General features: G+C 65.6%; 1 protein-coding gene across 21 annotated transcripts in view; it reads right to left on the minus strand.

Moving 5' to 3' along the window:
• Positions 1–16,763, minus strand: part of KCNQ2 (potassium voltage-gated channel subfamily Q member 2) — a 47,127-nt gene that overhangs the window by 16,057 nt on the left and 14,307 nt on the right. For 12 of the 21 annotated variants that reach the window (XM_021077775.1, XM_021077766.1, XM_021077764.1 and 9 more), the window contains exons 3-11: positions 16,110–16,236; positions 15,757–15,932; positions 15,030–15,155; positions 13,121–13,231; positions 12,450–12,545; positions 9,199–9,293; positions 7,937–7,966; positions 5,232–5,300; positions 2,343–2,372 (exon numbers count right to left, since the gene is read on the minus strand). In XM_021077775.1, coding sequence (XP_020933434.1) covers positions 2,343–2,372; positions 5,232–5,300; positions 7,937–7,966; positions 9,199–9,293; positions 12,450–12,545; positions 13,121–13,231; positions 15,030–15,155; positions 15,757–15,932; positions 16,110–16,236 — 860 coding nt within the window. Of the gene's footprint in view, positions 1–934; positions 2,180–2,342; positions 2,373–5,231; positions 5,301–7,936; positions 7,967–9,198; positions 9,294–12,449; positions 12,546–13,120; positions 13,232–15,029; positions 15,156–15,756; positions 15,933–16,109; positions 16,237–16,763 lie in introns of all 21 variants that reach the window. The other 9 variants (XM_021077769.1, XM_021077761.1, XM_021077773.1 and 6 more) reach the window with 3 other exon arrangements.

Raw genomic sequence — 16,763 nt, forward strand, 5'->3', positions numbered from 1 at the left:
GCTCCCAAACACGCACGACAGGAAAGGCTGGAACGGCGCTGACTGCCCTCAATTTTACCGACAGTTTAAACAGCCTCCCGTGCCCAGCAGCTCCACTTGAGACCGCGCAGTCGAGAGAGAGAGCAGCCGGAACGGGGGAGGGGGGCTACTGGCGGCGCGGCTCCCTCTGCTCTGGAGGTGTGAGGGTCCCCGACCCCAGCGCACGGCCTCTGGGCTCCAGGCTGGCACTGGAGCCTCTCACCGCGCCAGCCACGTGGCGCTCCACCCCATCAGAACTGCCGGCAGGTGAGCCTGGGCTCGAGAGGACAGCAGAGGCGGCATGGACACGCACCAGGACCAGACTGGACAGACACGCACCCAACACGGCACACGGCCACCTGCGACAGGGGGCCACACAGAGGAGGGGCAAAGCGGGGGGCGGGGTCCCCCCAGGCACGGGCAGTCAGAAAGGGGGCACAGAGGGCAGGTCAGAGACACACCCGGAGCAGCACAGCCCGAGACCCCTGCCCGCGCCGCCCCCAACCCCACACCTCGGTCTGATGCCCACACAGCCACGGGCGCGTCCCCACCACGAGCCAGGAGAGAGGGTCCCTTCGTCCACCTGCACTTGACGGAACAGCGCTCCCTCGCGTGGGCCCTGAGCAGGACATCGCCTGCAGGCCTACCGCCCACCCAGTGCTAAGAGGGGCTGGCGGCTGCTCCAGTGGGGACAGAAATGCTGCCTGTCACCTGTCGGACAGGTGTGCATCCAGAGCAAGCAGGCCCTCTGCGCCCAGGACCTCAGCCCAGGACCCCCAGGGGAAGGGGCAGCCGCTGGGTCACGGGCAGGCGGGGACACACGGGCACACGGGAGGGCGGGCAGGAGGAGCGGGAAGCGGGGTGGGGGAGGAGGCACAGAAGTCGCGGGAGAGCCGGGGGCTCCGCGTGTCCTCACCTGGAGTCCTGCTTTCAGGGTCAGCCACCTCATCCCCAAGGACAGAGCGGACGCGAAAGGGGCCCGAGAAGGGCAGTGACATGATTAAAGGCACTTGGGGGGGCGGCAAGATTTTCCAGATTAGGGGAGGGGAGGGCAGGAGAGGAGAGAGAGAGAGAGAGAGGCTGAGACGAAAACTGTCGGGAGGGGAGCGGAAGGCAGGGCGAGCGCACAGGAGGCGCGGGCGGCAGGGGCGGGGTGGAAGCGCCGAGGCCCCAACGGGCAGAGCCAAGGGCAGCCATACCCACCCCCCCGGCCTCAGGACAGAAGGGGCCGACGGCACCACTGACAGGGACTGGAAAAATGGGGTGCCCTTGGGGCCCCGCACCGCAGGCCCTCCGCGTGCGCCTCCCGCCCTCTCTGACAGCAGCGCCCCGCGGGCCCCTCACTCCCGTCCTGCTGGTGAGAACACCCTGAACCAACTCTGGTCCAGGGCCTGAGCGTTCACCACCACGGCTCTGTGGGCTGGTTCGGGGCAAAGCGTGACGACCTTTGCAGCCCCGGGCCCCAGCTGCCCGCCCCCCGGGGACCTGGGGGATGGAGGTGTGTGCCCTCTGAAAGATGCAGAGGGTGGGGCTCGGCCCAACTCCCCCCAACCCCCAAGCGGCCGGCCAAGTGGCTTTCGGTCCAGGGGGCACTACCACCTAGCAGGCAGGCGTCTTTGGCCCATGGCCTGGGGGACCGGGCTCTGCCGGTGTGGAGGGGCGCTGGGGGCCCCAGCTCAGAGATACACAGCGACACAGGGAGGCCTGAAGCTGCGAAGTGACCTGCATTTTCTTCTACACACTAGGAAAGTAGGAGCCTCTGTCACCGCCCCCCTTGCCCCTAGCAGAGGTCACCCAAAGGGGCCCCACTCAGCCCCGCCCCTAATTTGCCCCAAAGCGAAGAGAACTGCAGGGCCTCGACACATGGAGAGGGTGTGTGAGGCCGGCAGGGGACCTGCCCAAAGGGCACCCTCTCCCTTCCCCCAGAGACCCTCAGCAAACAGCGCCTGCTCGAGGCTGGTACAAAGAGCCCCCCCTCGGATCGGCCCTTCTCCCACCTGCCCGGGACCCAGGGAGGGAGGCCCGTGGGGATGGCACCTGGCCGTGGGCTCAGGACAGACCGGGGGCGTGGGGAGTGCTCCCCCAGAAGCTTCCCCCCAGGCCGAGGAGCTGCAGTCACGGGTGGCGGGGCTGCCCCTCAGCTGCAGAGCCGCCCGGGTCCCTGGGGGGGGGGGTGCAGACACAGGAGAAGTGACTTAAAGGCAGGCGTCTGCACGCAGTTCCACGCGGGAGCATGCACAGGCGGCCCCTGATGGCAGCGGAGCAGACGCAGAGGGGAGGGCGGGCCACGCGCCCAGGGCAGCGGGAGGCAGGCGGGCACTGACCTTGGACAGGGCTCCGGCTGAGGCTCCTTCCTTCAAACAGAAGCACAAGACTGTTAGCAGCTGGCCCGCCCGGCGGACCCCCCCACGGCCCCCACCTCGGGGCCACACCAGGCCCCACACCTCCACTGGGCCCATCCACCCCAAGAGCCCCTGGGGGCCCGAGCAGGCAGGTCCCGGGGGACAGGGAATCTGGAAGGGGCCTCCAGAAGGTCACCCTCACCCAAGCTGTGGACACCTGCTTTGCTCAGAAACGCCGACAGCAGCCGGCTTCCCACAAAAGCGTGAAGGAAGCTGGACACCTGGGCGGCCAACTTCCACAGTCAATGCCCAGGACAGACGGCTGCTGGGACGTCCTGCACTTGGATGAAATGGACCTGACCCAAGGGCGCCGAGTCCCCAGCGTGTGGTCACGTGCCCCAAGGCTAGTGCCCCGGGGCCCCACTCGGCTTGGGCGGAACGTCCACGGCCACACTCCAAACAGAAGGCGAGGCGTGGACTTGGCCGGGCCGGCCCCCGGGCCTGCGGACACCTCGGGCCGGCTGTGCCCATGTCCGCCTCTGGGCTTACGAGGGGGCTCTCGGCGCATGTCCAAATTTGTGAATAACAGGTTCCGTGTCCCCGTGAGGTCGGCAGAGCAAACGTGACACACAGACAGGAGGGTGGGACCGTCCTGCCGGGGGCTGCGTCCCCGAGGACCGCCCCCCAGCCTCCTCAGCTCCCCTCACGCCCTCAGGAATAGCGTCCGCCCCAGGGTCCCATCCTGGAAGGCATGCGTGGAGGCCTCCGTGGGCGCCCGGCCCTGCGGCCCCGCAGCCCGCAGCCCCGCCTGGAGCTCAAGGCGGGACGCTCTCCTCAGCCCAGCCCAGGGGCCAACCGCTCACCGCCGGCCGCTTCCCGGGACGCCCGAGGTACCGCAGATCTGCACGTAGAGCAGAAACGCAGCCCCCGGCTCTGGAGGCAGAAGCCCTAAACCAGGGCGCAGGCAGAGCCGGGCCCGTCTGAACGCTCTGGGGGACAGGCCTTCCAGCCCCCCAGCTTCTGGTGGCCCCAGCACCCCTGGAATTGCACCCCTCCAGTCTCTGCCTCCATCTTCGCGTGGCTGCTCCTCTCTGGCTGTGACTCCTCAGGACACTTGTCACTGGACCTAGAACCACCCAGACGGCCCAGGGCGATCTCGACTGGAGAGCACTGAATACAACCGCAAACCCCTCTTCAGACGGGGTTACGCGCACCCCAGATGCACGTGCCCCTTCCATCCAGAACACAATCGCCCCGTCCCAACAGCCCCTCAAGTCTCAGCCGGTGGCAGCATCAACGCTACGCCCCCAGTCTCATCACGTCCGTCAATGCCCTGACCCAGGTGTGAGCGAGGCCCCGGGTGTCCCCACATGGACCCGAGAACCAGAGAGCAAGTGTCTGCTCCCAGAACCCAAAAGCAGGGCGAGCACGGGCCAGACCCCTGCCCCGTGCCAACGGGAGGAAACTAGGGGACAAAGGGTCACCCGTCACCCACGTCTGAAATCCTGCGGGACAAATGCCATCTGGCTGGAAGACCCTCGCCCACCCTCCACGCTCCCCGGGCCTGGCCTCTGCCCACTCCGCCAGCCGAGTTCTTCTTCCTTGTCCTGAAGGATCACTGGCGGCAGCCCGCTGCCTGCCTGCGGCATCCCAGGGCCCGCCACCTCCTGATCCCGCCCCCCTGCCCTTTCCAGCCCAAGCCGGCAGTGTTTCTGCCGCAATAAATTGCCTGAAGCTTCGTGGGCCTCCCAAAGGAATGGCCACAAAGAGGGATCTCTGCCTGGTGACCCAGCCCAGTCCCTGCGTCTGCCCGGGGGGTGGCCGCACCCCCAGCAGTGCCCACGGCCTTCGCTCCAGAGCTCGCTTTGCCGGCACCAGCGCCCGGACCCGCAGTCCTGCGCAGTGTGGACAGGCCCAGGGCGTTCCCTCCTCCACGCCCCTCTCCTGTCTGCCACGAGCGGTGAGAGAAACCGGGCCACGTCCGCCACGCTGCGCCTGGAAAGTTCTGCGGCTGAACCAAGTTCATCGAGCGCAGGTTCGGGAACGCGGGTTCGGCCCCATTTTCCACCTCCTTTCCCGTCTCCACATCGCCTCACTCAGCCACCAGACTCGCCAGAGACACCCTCCGCTTTTGCATTTGGAGGCAGCCCACCGCGACTCCGGGGCCCCAGGACACCCCCAGCCTGTCCCCAGGAATCATCTTTAACATCTGCTTCCCCGCCACCGCTTCCTCCAGGCGATCCGGGCCCTTCCTCGCGTGCTCCTCAAAACTCAGTCACGCAGTTCCAGCCACTCCGAGGTCTGAGCTAAGCAGCACCCCCCCGCCCAGCGCCCGCATCCGTGCTCCAGCGCGGCCCCAGCACCGGGCAGCTGGCAGCTCAAGCAGCAGTTGTGCTCTCCCCCGGGTCTGGAACCAGACTCCAAAGGCAACGCGTCCACAGGTGATGCCCCGAGGCCCTGGCGAGGAACCCTCCTTGACCCTCCAGCTCCTGGTGGCCCCGGCTGGGGGCCGCCTCCCTCCCGTGTCTGCCTCCACCCACGTGGCCGTGCACAGCACTGCACAAAAGGCCCCTGGGGGTTGGCTCAGGGCCCAGCTGGTCCAGGATGACCCATGCTGAGGTCCCTCCCTTCATCACACCCACGAGGACGTGCTCCAAGTAAGGGCACATCCACAGGTTCCAGCAGGGACGCATCTTCACGGGGAAGCGGGGCGGGGGGAGGGGACCCACTGCAGCCACTCCGCGGCTGAGAGATCTTCAGAGTCGGCAAACGGCCCTCAGCTCAGGGAGCCCACGGGCTCCCTCTCCACTCCCCGCCGGCGACCGCCCCCCTCGGAGCCCCAGACGCCCCAGCCCGGGGCTGCCTGCTCACCTGAAGGCGAGTCCAGACTTACTCTTGAGGTTCCGCAGCAGCTCCAGCTGGTTGAGCGGGGGGATCAGTCTGCGGCAGAGGACAGCGAGTGAGCCCCGGGGCCCCGCCCCAGCTCCTGCCCGCGGGCGCCTCGCAGGCAGAAAGGGCAGGATCCAGGCAGCAGACCTGGGCTCCCAGGGACTCCTGCCCCCAGCCCTGGCCCCACCTGCATGTGCCCCGCCCCGAGGGTGGCCGTGGCCAGGCCGTTCCCCAGAGACCGGCCCTGCCCCTCCCTGAACACCCCAGGTCAGCACCCCAACACACTGAGGCTCCAGACCCCTCCTGCAGAGCCCCTCTGCCAAAGCTGGGGTGCGGCCGAGGTCCCAGGAAAAGGGCGATGCCAAGCAGAGAGCCCACGGGTCAGCAGGTGGGCCTCCCACACGGCCGGAGCAGCCGGGACCCTCCACGAGCTGGCCCGGCCCTGCCCCGCGCCCCTCTTCCCAGACCAAGTCACACCCCCCAGGAGAGCAACACACCTGGCCACCTGCGGCACAGCAGCCCCCGGGCAGGTGAGGCCAGAGATGACCTGGGAGCCTCCTAGGGAAGCCCGGGTGCCCCACCTCTGGCCTCTGAGCCTCTCCAGAGACTTTAGTCCCCACACACCTGGGGACACTTCTGCCACTCACCCACCCCACTCCCCACCTTGCTCCCAGGCCCCTGCCTTTCTGCCCCCCACAAGGCTCCCATCTCATTGCCCCACGTGCTGCACAGGCCTGGTCTCCCCTTCCTGACCCAGCCCCTACCTGCTGTGACACCCCCACCGCTGTGACAGCCCTACTGTCTGTGACACCCCAGCGGCTCTGTGTCACCCCCACTCACTGTGACACCCCCACCTCTGAGACCCCCACTGTCTGCGACACCCCACTGCTGTGACACCCCAAGCCTATGACACCCCCACCATGTGACACCCCCACCTGCTCTGTGACACCCCCACCACCGTGACACCCCTGCAGCCCCAGCCCCTGAACTCTGTCCTGGGCTCAGTCCTCCTCGACCCTGGGGACCCCGACCTGCCCGGGCACCTGCGTCCGAGCTCCCGCCCTCACTCTGCACCCACAGCCCCCACAGCCCTGGCTCCAGCCCTCCCCCATCTCCCCCTGGGCCTGCCCCTCCCCTCTCGTGCCCACCCTCCTCCGTGGGGCCCGTCCTTCTCCCCCTCGGACTCTCAAGATCTCCCCGCTGTCCCCAACACAGGGGGGTCTCGGACCCCCGCACCCCAGCCCCACCTGCCTGCGAGTCTCTAGCTTGGCTCTGGTCCCTCCCAAGCCTTCTGCCCAGACTCGCCCCCTTGCGCCCATCAAGTGCCCCTCCTTCGGGCAGGCCCCGGTCACTGCCGTGCCCCTCCGTTCCTTTGCCCAGCCTAGGCCTGGGCCTGGGGACGCTCACTCCCCCCCCACCCCTCCAGGGTGCCCCCTGTCCCCGCAGGGCCAGACCAAGCAGGAGGCCTGGGCAGGTTCGTGCCATGGGTGCAGCAGAGCCCAGGATGGACACTGGGCAGAGCCGGCCTCCCCACTACCCTCACCACTCACCACGGGGCCTGGGGCAGCGACCCTGGACAGCCGGGCCGCCCCGACGCGGGCCCAGGGTGGGGACACGCAGTTCAGACAACATGCCTTGGACACACAGCGCAGGGACAAAACACGGGCGGGCGGGGCCTCGGGCACAGACGTGCACGCACGACACACGTGAGGGCCACGCACACGCAGCCCCGGTCACGGAGGACGAGGGTGCAGCGTGCGACAGAGTGGGGGGCGCATCGGGGGCACCCCAGGAGCAAGCGGCGGCTAGTCTGGGGGTCAGCCGGCTCCGGGGACAATTCCAGTCCCCTGGCTGGGGGGTGGGGGACGTGGGGCTGGGCGGAGGGACCCCTCCCCAACTGCCCGGCAGCCTGGAGGCTCAGCGACAGGGAAGGACGCTGCTCCCTGGGGCCCCCGGGGCTGCGGCCGACAGGGACAGGCAGGCACTGCTTGGGAGGAAGCCCAGGGGCCCAGGTGGCTCCGGGCTGGGTGCCCTCTTCCCCGGGAGTGGGGGTGAAGCTGCTAACCCGGTTCCCGCAGGGAAGGGGGAGCCTAACGGCAGCAGGTGCCCCTGGCCTGTCCACGGTGCCACCACTGTGAGAGGAAGCACGGGGCCTACAAAGCGACCTGCCCCAGGTCAGCGGCCGCGCTCCGGGGTCAGGACCCCAGACTCAAGGGCACACAAACTAAGTGTGGACAAAGGGCCGGGCGGCAGCAGGAAGACTGGAGGGGCGGGGAGTACAGAGAGGGAGGCCCAAGGCCACGGGCAGGACGGAGCTGCCTGCCACGACAGGGGCCGCTGGCTGGGGGTGCCCCGAGCTGGGCTGGCAGAGGTCCCTTCTCCACCAGCTCTGGGCGTGCGTGGGGCCCATGGGCAGGGCGGAGGCGCAGGGGAAGGACCCCAGCCACCGACAAGGCAGGAAGCAGGACAAGGAACAGAGGACACAGGGTGGACAGATGTGGCACAAGAAAGCAGCTGGGGGGACAGTGAAGAGGGGAACCAGGGCGGTGGGGGGAGCACGTGGCTCCAGGCGGGGGCCACAGGCTGGGCGGGTGCGGGGGAGCCGGGCGGCCGTGGGCTCGGGGGCCCGAGGACAGACCCCGACAGGACAGAACCACGCCACACGTTTCCCACCCATGCAGTCCTACCTGGAGGCCCCGTAGGTTTGAGTTTGCGAGCTTTCAAGAGTTTTCGCGCACACAAAGGGGAAGGAACGGAACATTTGAAAAGAACGGGATAAGGAAACGAAAATGAAAAAAATTGGCAAGGGAAGTGGGGGAAACAACAGAACAAAGAAAATTAGCCTGAGGGTCGGTGCCGCCTCGGCCGCTGGGCTGGAGACACCGCCCGGGGAAGGGGCCGAGGGTTCTAGAAAGTGCAGGTGGGCTGGATGCTGGAGGAGGTGGACGGGTGGCAGGTGGGGACTGTGGGCGGACCTGCCCCAGGCTGGGGCCGGTGAGGGGATCCTGGGGCTCAGCCTCACTGCAGGGGGGAGGGCAGGCAGGTGGGCAGTGCCCACTGAGGCCACCAGGCCTGCGTGGACCTTCTCACCTCAGCCACTGACCTCAGCCAGGTCTGGCGCATAGTTCAGGGTGGCAAGGGGTGCCTGGGAAGCCGCCTGCTGACCACGCGGCCTCCCAGGCCTGCCAGCCTTGCTCCTCCGACCACCCCCGGGGGGCTTCCCGGCCCCTTCTCTCCCACCCAAGGGTGCCTGGGGGCCTTTGTGCTTTGTCCTGAGGGCCTCGCTGAGGTCTAGGGCGCCCACCTTCGAGCAGAGGCCCTGGCCCTCGCTGGAGGGGACATGGCAAGGTGGTCTTTCACTTTTTTTTTTTTTTTTTTGGCTTTTAAGGGCCGCATCAGCGGCACATGGAGGTTCCCAGGTTAGGGGTCGAATTAGAGCTACAGCTGCCAGCCTCCACCACAGCCACAGCAACGCCAGATCCAAGCCTTGTCTGCGGCCTACACCACAGCTCATGGCAACGTCGGATCCTTCACCCACTGAGCAGGGCCAGGGATCGAACCCATGTCCTCATGGATACTAGTTGGGTTCGTTACCGCTGAGCCACGATGGGAACTCCCCGTTTCACTTCTAAGTGCGGGCGGCCCCGACGGCAGTGCCGGGCTGCGGTCCACAGAAGCAGCCGGCATTTACCTCCGCGAGCCCTGGGGGCTCAGCCCACAACGCTCCCGCGCAAACCCCACAGCAAGGACACGAGGCAGGAGCGGAATGAAGGTGAAAACTAAAAGCCGCAAACTACAAAAAAAGAACAAAATTCATAAAACAAGTCACACACAATGCCTCTTTGAAAAGCACACACATTTTAAAGAAAAAGAAACGAAAGCCAATCAAAGTGATGAACTACAACCACAAAATGGGGATTAAGAACCAGGGGCGGGCCGGCGGGGGTACCTGTACATGGGCACGGTCACCGTGCGCTCGTAGTACTGCCACGTGGAGTGCAGGTCCGTGCGGGACAGGTTGGTGGCGTAGAACCTCCAGGCGGACTGCGGGGAGAACAGGGGTTCAGCGAGGAAGCCAAGCGGCCAGAGACCACGGGAGGGCCCGCAGTTTGCCTCGGGAAGGGACGCGCGGGGGTCTGGACGTGGGCGGGGGACACAGAGCCATGGACCCGAGCCTCCTCCGCCTGGACGTGAGCCCTGGCAGGCAAGCCCCTGTCGTCTACGCGGACCCTGAGCCGGCCTGGGCTTCGCGCCCAGGCTCCTCATTAGTTGTGCAAAGCACACGGACCGCAGAAGTCCCCGTTCTAAGTGGCGTTTGCACGCCGGCCTTGACAGCATTCACGCCGCTGGGCAAACACCCCTCTGCTTAGTCCCACGCTTTCGCCACCTCAAAAGCAAGCGTCCCCACCACGAGCAGCTACTCCCCAGCCCCTCCTGCCCCCGCCCCGCCCCGGCACCCCTAAGCTGCCCGGGCCTCCGAGGGGCCCCTATTCGGGACAAACCCTAGCGATGGCCTCTGTCCGGCCCTCTCAGCGTGTTCTCGCGGCCCATCCAGGCCAGGGCGTGGGTCAGAGCTTCGCCCTTGCTGAGCCCGAACCCAGCCAAGTGTATGGATCCACCCCACCTCGTCTATCCTTTCAGCCGCGGACGGACACGTGAGCTGCTTCCATCTCTCAGCTGCGTGCATCGTGCCGCTACAGGCACTGGTCAAAGTTTTTGATCAAACACGTTTTTGCTTTTGTTTTTTGGTTGTTTTTTCTTTGTATTTTTAGGGCCACATCTGAGGCATATGGAGGATCCCAGGCTAGGGGTCGGACCTGCGGCTTCCAGCCTACACCACAGTCACAGCAACACAGGATCTGAGCCATATCTGTGACCTGCACCACAACTCATGGCAACGCCAGATCCTCAACCCACTGAGCGAGGCCAGGGATCGAACCTGCAACCTCGTGGTTCCTAGTTTGCTCGTTCGAACCTCATGGATTCCTTACCACTGAGCCATGACGGGAGCTCCTGAACACGTGCCTTCAATTCTTTGGGGCCTAGGCTTAGGGGTGGGACTTCCAGGTCACGTGATCTATGGTAACTTTTTGAGGAACCACCACGCTGTTTTCTACAGCGGCTGCACCCACTCCCGGGCCTGCAGCCACGCACACGGTTCCAGCTTCTCCACAGCTCACCAACCCTTTTTGACTTTTAAAATATTTGCCAGGGTTCCCGTCTCGTGGCGCAGCAGAAACGAATCCGACCAGGAACCATGAGGTTTCAGTTCCATCCCCGGCCTCGCTCCGTGGGTGAAGGATCCGGCGTTGCCGTGAGCTGTGGTGCCGGTCGCAGACACAGCTTGGATCTGACGTGGCTGTGGCTGTGGCGCAGGCCCGCAGCCTCAGCTCCCATTCGACGCCCAGCCTGGGAACCTCCGATGCCACGGGTGCGGGCCTGAAAAGACAAAAGACCCAAATAAAATAAAAGAGAATAAAACGTTTGCCGTGCTGGCGCACGGGGAGAGCTGTGATCTGCCTTTCCCCACGAATGATGCGGAAGGCCTTCCCATGTTCTCACTGGCCCTCTTCTTTGGAGACGTGTGTCTCCTCTGGAGAAACGTCGACTTAGATCCTTTGCCCGTTTCCTCATTGGGTGGTTTATCTTTTTCTTGTTGGGCTACAGGAGTCCTTTCCATATATGCTCGATACTAGACTCTTAGCGGATACTTGATTTGCAAACGTCGTCTCCCACTCTGGGGCTGACTTTTCACTCTCTAAAGAGACACTCTACAGACTGTCCTTTGGCGTTCCCGTCGTGGCGCAGCGGAAACAAATCCAACTAGGAACCACAAGGTTGCGGGCTCGATTCCTGGCCTCACTCAGTGGGTGAAGAATCTGGAGTTGCCGTGAGCTGTGGTGTAGGTCACAGATGCAGCTTGGATCCCGAGTCGCTGTAGCTGTGGCTGTGGCCGGCAGCTATAGCTCTGATTGGACCCCTAGCCTGGGAACCTCCATTTGCCTTGGGTGTGTCCCTAAAAAACAAAAAAATTAGTAATAATAAAGAGACACTATAAAGAGTGTCCTTTGATGCACGAACGTTTTTCTTTTCTTTTCTTTTGCTTTTTGCCATTTCTTGGGCTGCTCCCACGGCACATGGAGGTTCCCAGGCTGGGTCGAATCGGAGCTGTAGCTGCCGGCCTACACCAGAGCCACAGCAACGCGGGATCTGAGCCGCGTCTGCGACCCACACCACAGCTCAAGACAACGCCGGACCCTTAACCCACTGAGCAAGGCCAGGGATTGAACCTGAAACTTCATGGTTCCTTGTTGGATTCGTTAACCACTGCACCACGACGGGAACTCCAAGTTTTTCATTTTGATCAAGTCCTATTTTTCTACTTTTTTTCTTTAATTGCTTGTGCTTTTGCCATCATATCTAAGAAACCCAAGTCACAGAGACTTATATCCATAATTTCTTTGAAGAATTTCAGTTTTAGCTCTTTTCTCAGCCGCGCCCACAACATGCGGAAGGTCCTGGGCCAGGGATCGAACCCGCGCCACAGCAACGACAACACCAGATCCTTAGCCTGCTGAGGGGCTAGGGAACTCCAATGGCTTTTTTCTTTAAAGACTTCAAATTCATCATCCCCCTGCCTCTGGCCTCCATGGAGTCTGACGAGAAACAGGCAGTTACCCTCCCTGAAGGCCCAGGTGCAAGAGCCCCCCACGTGCCGCTTCCGAGCCCCCTCTCTGTGGGTTTCAACCCTGTGACCAAACGTGTCCCCATGTGGCTCTTGGACTTCACCCTCCCTGGACGTGCAGATGCACCTCTTCCCTCAAACCGGGGACGTTTTCAGCCTATTTTTTAGACACTGCCCCTGCTCACCCCCTTCCCTTCTTGGGAAGCCCGCTCTGCGGATAAGGCTACGTTAGACGGTGGCCCATGGGCTCTGCTCGCCTCTCCTCTCTCTGCTCCTCAGACTGGCCGGCTTCCACCGACTGGCCTTCAAGTTCACGGTTCTTCCCTCTGCCCCGTGACAGCCGGACCCGCAGACGACAGCCAGCACCCGCCCCGGGCGTCTAAGCCGGTTCTCGGCCCAGACTCGGGCTCCCCAACAGGGAGGCAGGCGCCGAGCAGGGCTCCACGCCGACGCCGCGGCCCAGGCCGGGGTCCCACCGGTCCTCGTGGGGGTTCAAGGGGGCCGCCTGGACTCACCTGGATCAGGCCTGCTGCAGGGTTCCGCCTCTTCTCGAAGTGCTTCTGACGATGCTGCTCTTGAACTTTCAGAGCAAAGCCAGACCCCAAAATGCCCTGCAAGTCACTGGGGTCAGACGGCGCCCTGAGGACCACAGCCCCACGGCACCCGCGCCTGCGCTCCTGGCTCTGCCGGCCGCCTCCTCTGTCCCGCAGCCTCTAGTCGCCAGGAGACAGGCTGGGGAGAGACGGACCTGGGGCTAAAGGAACTTGAGGCTCAGGGGAGCCTGGCAGGGTCCACACCGGACACGTCTGGGCCCCAGGGGGGGCCTCCTTCCTGACCGGGCCACACCGGAGCAGTGGGCTGAGGCCCAGGGTCACCGAGGAGGGTACCTGGAGGGCAGCACGGCCAGCCCCCGGGGCCCCAGCGTTAACAGCACCCCTGCCTCTTCTGCGGGAGACTGACAGGGAGCCGTGTCACCCACTGCACTGCTCCTGGTCGCAAGGACCGTCCCAGCCAATCCCGCTGCCGGGAGAGCCGACAGCAGCGCAGACGAAGGTCGGAAGGCACAGTCTGGAGCATCAAGGGAGCTGCCGCCTGGGCTCCCGGGGCTGTGGACGTGCCGAGAGCTGTGCCCGTGCCCACCTGCCCAGCACCCTGTCCCCAGCCAGGCAGGACGGGCAGGACTTACGGCCGGAAGAGCAAAGAAAGAGACGCCGATGAGGGTGAACGTCGCCGCCAGGAGCCTCCCGTTCCAGGTCTGGGGGTACTTGTCGCCATAGCCGATGGTCGTGAGGGTGATCTGGGGACAGTGAGCCCCCCACTCAGGCAGGGACCTGACCGGCCACCCCCACTCTGGCCTCAGGCCAGCTGGACAAACCCCCACACACGGGGCCTGAGAGGCCAGGGTCACCATCGGCCGCCCTCAGTCCCCCAACGGCCACCTCCGAACCCCCAAACTTCTTCTCCCCCCCACGTGCAGGGGCGGGGGTCATGCTGGAAGGCTCCCCTCCCATTCCACAGCCGGGCTGCTCCTCCAACCAAGGGCCCCAGGAGACCCAGCGTTTGGGGAGCCCAGCCCCAAGCAGCCAGTGCTCATAGCCAGCATTTGGGTGCCTGGCTTGAGAAAGGGGGGCCACCCCACCAACACCAGTCAGCCCCCTCCTAGGACCACTGGCCTGCAGAGCAGAAGGGGCTCGGGCGGGATGGTCTCCAAGAAGGCAGCACGGGACAGGGGAGGGGCCGACCCCACCAGATCCCAGGGCAAAGCGGAGCCTTAACGAGCAAGTCCGCCCCGGAAAGCTCAGTCCTGGCGCGTCGTCGATGGGGGACCGTGCAGAAGGGGCCCGCCTCTGCCAGGGGCGCGGCGCGGAGCCACAGCGGGAACCACTTGGCATGTTCAAAACTTTGATTCAATTTTTTTGAGGTTTTTTTGGGGGGAGTGTTTGTTGTTGGGTTTTTTTTTTTTTTTTTTTTTTGGTCCCAACCACAGCATACCAAAGTTCCTGGGCCAAGGATCGAATCGGTGCCACCGCAGTGACCCATGCCACCACGGTGACAATGCCAGATCTGTAACTGCCAGACTGCCAGGGACTCCGGATTCAATTCTTAAAGATGGAGGAGCCCCACGAGGGGCCCAGGGCAGGGCGGGCCAAATGACCAGCGAGGGCCGACTATCTGGAGGGACGTGTGGGCTCCGGTGCTCAGCCCCCACCCCAGGCCTCCCGCATGGTCGGACAGAAGCACACGGATTCTGGGCCTGTGACGACGAATAAAACAACTGCGAATAAACTACGCTGACGCCCATGCCGCTGAGAGCTGGCCTCCCTCCTCCCGGTAACTGGACTTGCAGCTTCTGCCCAACGTCATGAGGCCATTGGTTTTGCAGCTGGGTCGAGGGTCCCAGGAGACAGTGGACTTTGCCCTCCACTCAACCCCTGCCCCCCCCGACCCCCACAGCTGAGGGTCCAGCACCCCCACTCTGGCGAGGAGGCTCCAGGCCGAGGTCTGTTCTGCTGTTGGGGTCGAGGCCTGCAGGGCCCGGCCTGTCCCCAGAGCACAGGCTCAGAAGAGGCCACCTGCACCAGTGACAGGAGCAAGGCCCTCGAGGGGCCATGAGCACAGGCAGAAAATCACAGGGTCCAGACCCGTCCTGGGCGGGGGCAGCCTGGGAGGGTGAGCTGGGGGAGCCAAGGGGCCCGGTGCTTCTTCTCAAACTCCTCTGTCCCTCGGCGTCACGGCCCTGCCCTCCTCCCCTCCACCAGTGGTCACACAGGCGGTCAGTGAGGAAGGGAGGTGCCCAGCCTTGGTTGGGCACAGGCTCTCCGCCCCCAGGAGCCAGCACATGCTCCCCACCCCACCCCCACCCCTGGGCTGCCACCTCCACGCGGCCTCATGGTCTCTGGTGGCCAGCAGGTGGCCCCAGAGCGACGACTCCAGCCAGCTCAGCCAGGGAGCTGTGCGCCTACAGCCCAGGTCCAGGGGTCGGGGGCATATCTTGGGGCGGGGGCACAGACAATGGGCAGGAGGGACCCCCCAGGAAGGCCAAGTCCTCAAGCACGTGGTCAGCGGAGGACAAGGGCCCAGCGGCCGACGCTCACCAGGCCCCACCAGAGCGCGTCCGCGTACGTGTCGAAGTGGTCATTCTCGCCCTTCTCCGCCAAGTACACCAGGAACGAGGCCAGGATGAGGCAGAGGAAGCCGATGTACCAGGCAGTGACCAGCTCCTGGAAGAGACGGACAGTCAGCCGCGGGGCCAGGGGCCAGCCCAGGGCCCGATGCCTGGAGGTTCGCTGGGCTCCGTGTTCTCGGGGCCTCAGGGGTGGACGCCCCTCCCAAGAGCCGGCAGCCGAGCCCCCAGCAGCCCACGCCCGGGAGGACAACAGGCAAGGGTGACCCAGTGCCACAGCCACCGGGGACCATGAATGTCCCCAGGAGGCCATGAGGCCGTCAGGCTGGAGAATCGTGGGCCTGGAGGGACACCACGCCCCCTGCCCTGAGCCTGCCACTCCTGGGGGGCCCACCTGCTCCCCGTCTTGCTAACCGGCCCCAGCCTCAGGGCCGGGCTGACAGGGAGCACAGTTGGGGGGGGCGGCTGTTGGGCCCATACGCCACGAGCAGGCCGACCTCCCGGCACGGCCTGGCACGCTGGGCTGCCAGGAACCCAGGGACAGGGTCTGGACAGGACACGGGGCTGCAGCCAGCGGCCACCACAGCCGCCGCTCGAGAGGCGCGCCCACCCACCGCAGAGCGAGCCGGCTCCAGAGGGGCCTCGCGGAAAAGCGGGAGGGGGGAAGGCGCCCAGAAGGGCCGGCCCGCGCCGCGCACCTTGCTGTGCGCGTAGACCACGGAGCCCAGCAGCTTCCAGGTGCCGCCGCGCCGGTCCATGCGGATCATCCTGAGGATCTGCAGGAAGCGCAGGCTCCGCAGCGCCGACGTGGCGAAGACGTTGCCCTGGGAGCCGGCCGCCAGCACGGCGATGGAGGCCACCAGCACCATGATGTCTGCGGAGACGGCGGAGCTCGGGCCGGCCCTCCGCGGCGGGGCCCCGGCCGCCCAACCCCGACCCGTCCGGCCCGGCCTGCCCACAGGCCGCGTGAACCCCGGGTTCCGACGCCCCAACGCAGGGGAGAAGCAGCTTCCAGAAGGAGCCGCCCCGCCCCGGCCCCGCCCGGCCTCACCGATCACACAGAAGGGCTTCCGAGCAAACTTGAGCCGCCCTCTCCAGCCGCGGTACCGGCAGCAGCAGCCGGCAGCCCAGATCCGCACAAAGTACTCCACGCCGAACACCACAATGGTCACGATTTCCTGCCGGGGAGTCACAGCTGAGCCACCGCCAGCGACAGGACCCCGGGCCCCGTCCCGTGTGGCTGGGTGGGGGTGGGGCCCCCAGGCCTGAGGCAGCCCCGGAACCGGGGGGGGGGGGGGGGGGGGGAGGGCAGGTCAGGAGGCCCCCGAGAGGTGCCCCCTGATGGGAGAACAGCCTCCCTGCGGAGGCTCCATCACCGACAGCAACACAGACGCTACGCTGTGGTTGCCATGGCGCCCACCCCTTCCCATCGCGGGGTTGCTGTGCGCTTGGCAACCCACACCCCACACCGTCTGCCGGGGACACCCCACACTCCGAGCTGGGGGGGCCGCCTGCGCCCTCGGGCTCCAGTGAGCACGGGAGGTGGGAAAGGGGGTTGGAAAAGGGGGGCCGAGGCTGTCAGGCGCTGTGATGACACAGGGAGCAGCCGGAGCATAACCGGGTGCCGTGGGTGTTGGAGGAGGTGCAGGTGGGGCCTGAGGGTGCTGCCGCATCACCAGTGTCGGGAGGGGAGGCTGGAAGGGAC

The sequence above is a fragment of the Sus scrofa genome, chromosome 17 (genome assembly GCF_000003025.6).
Source record: "Sus scrofa isolate TJ Tabasco breed Duroc chromosome 17, Sscrofa11.1, whole genome shotgun sequence".
NCBI lineage: Eukaryota > Metazoa > Chordata > Mammalia > Artiodactyla > Suidae > Sus > Sus scrofa.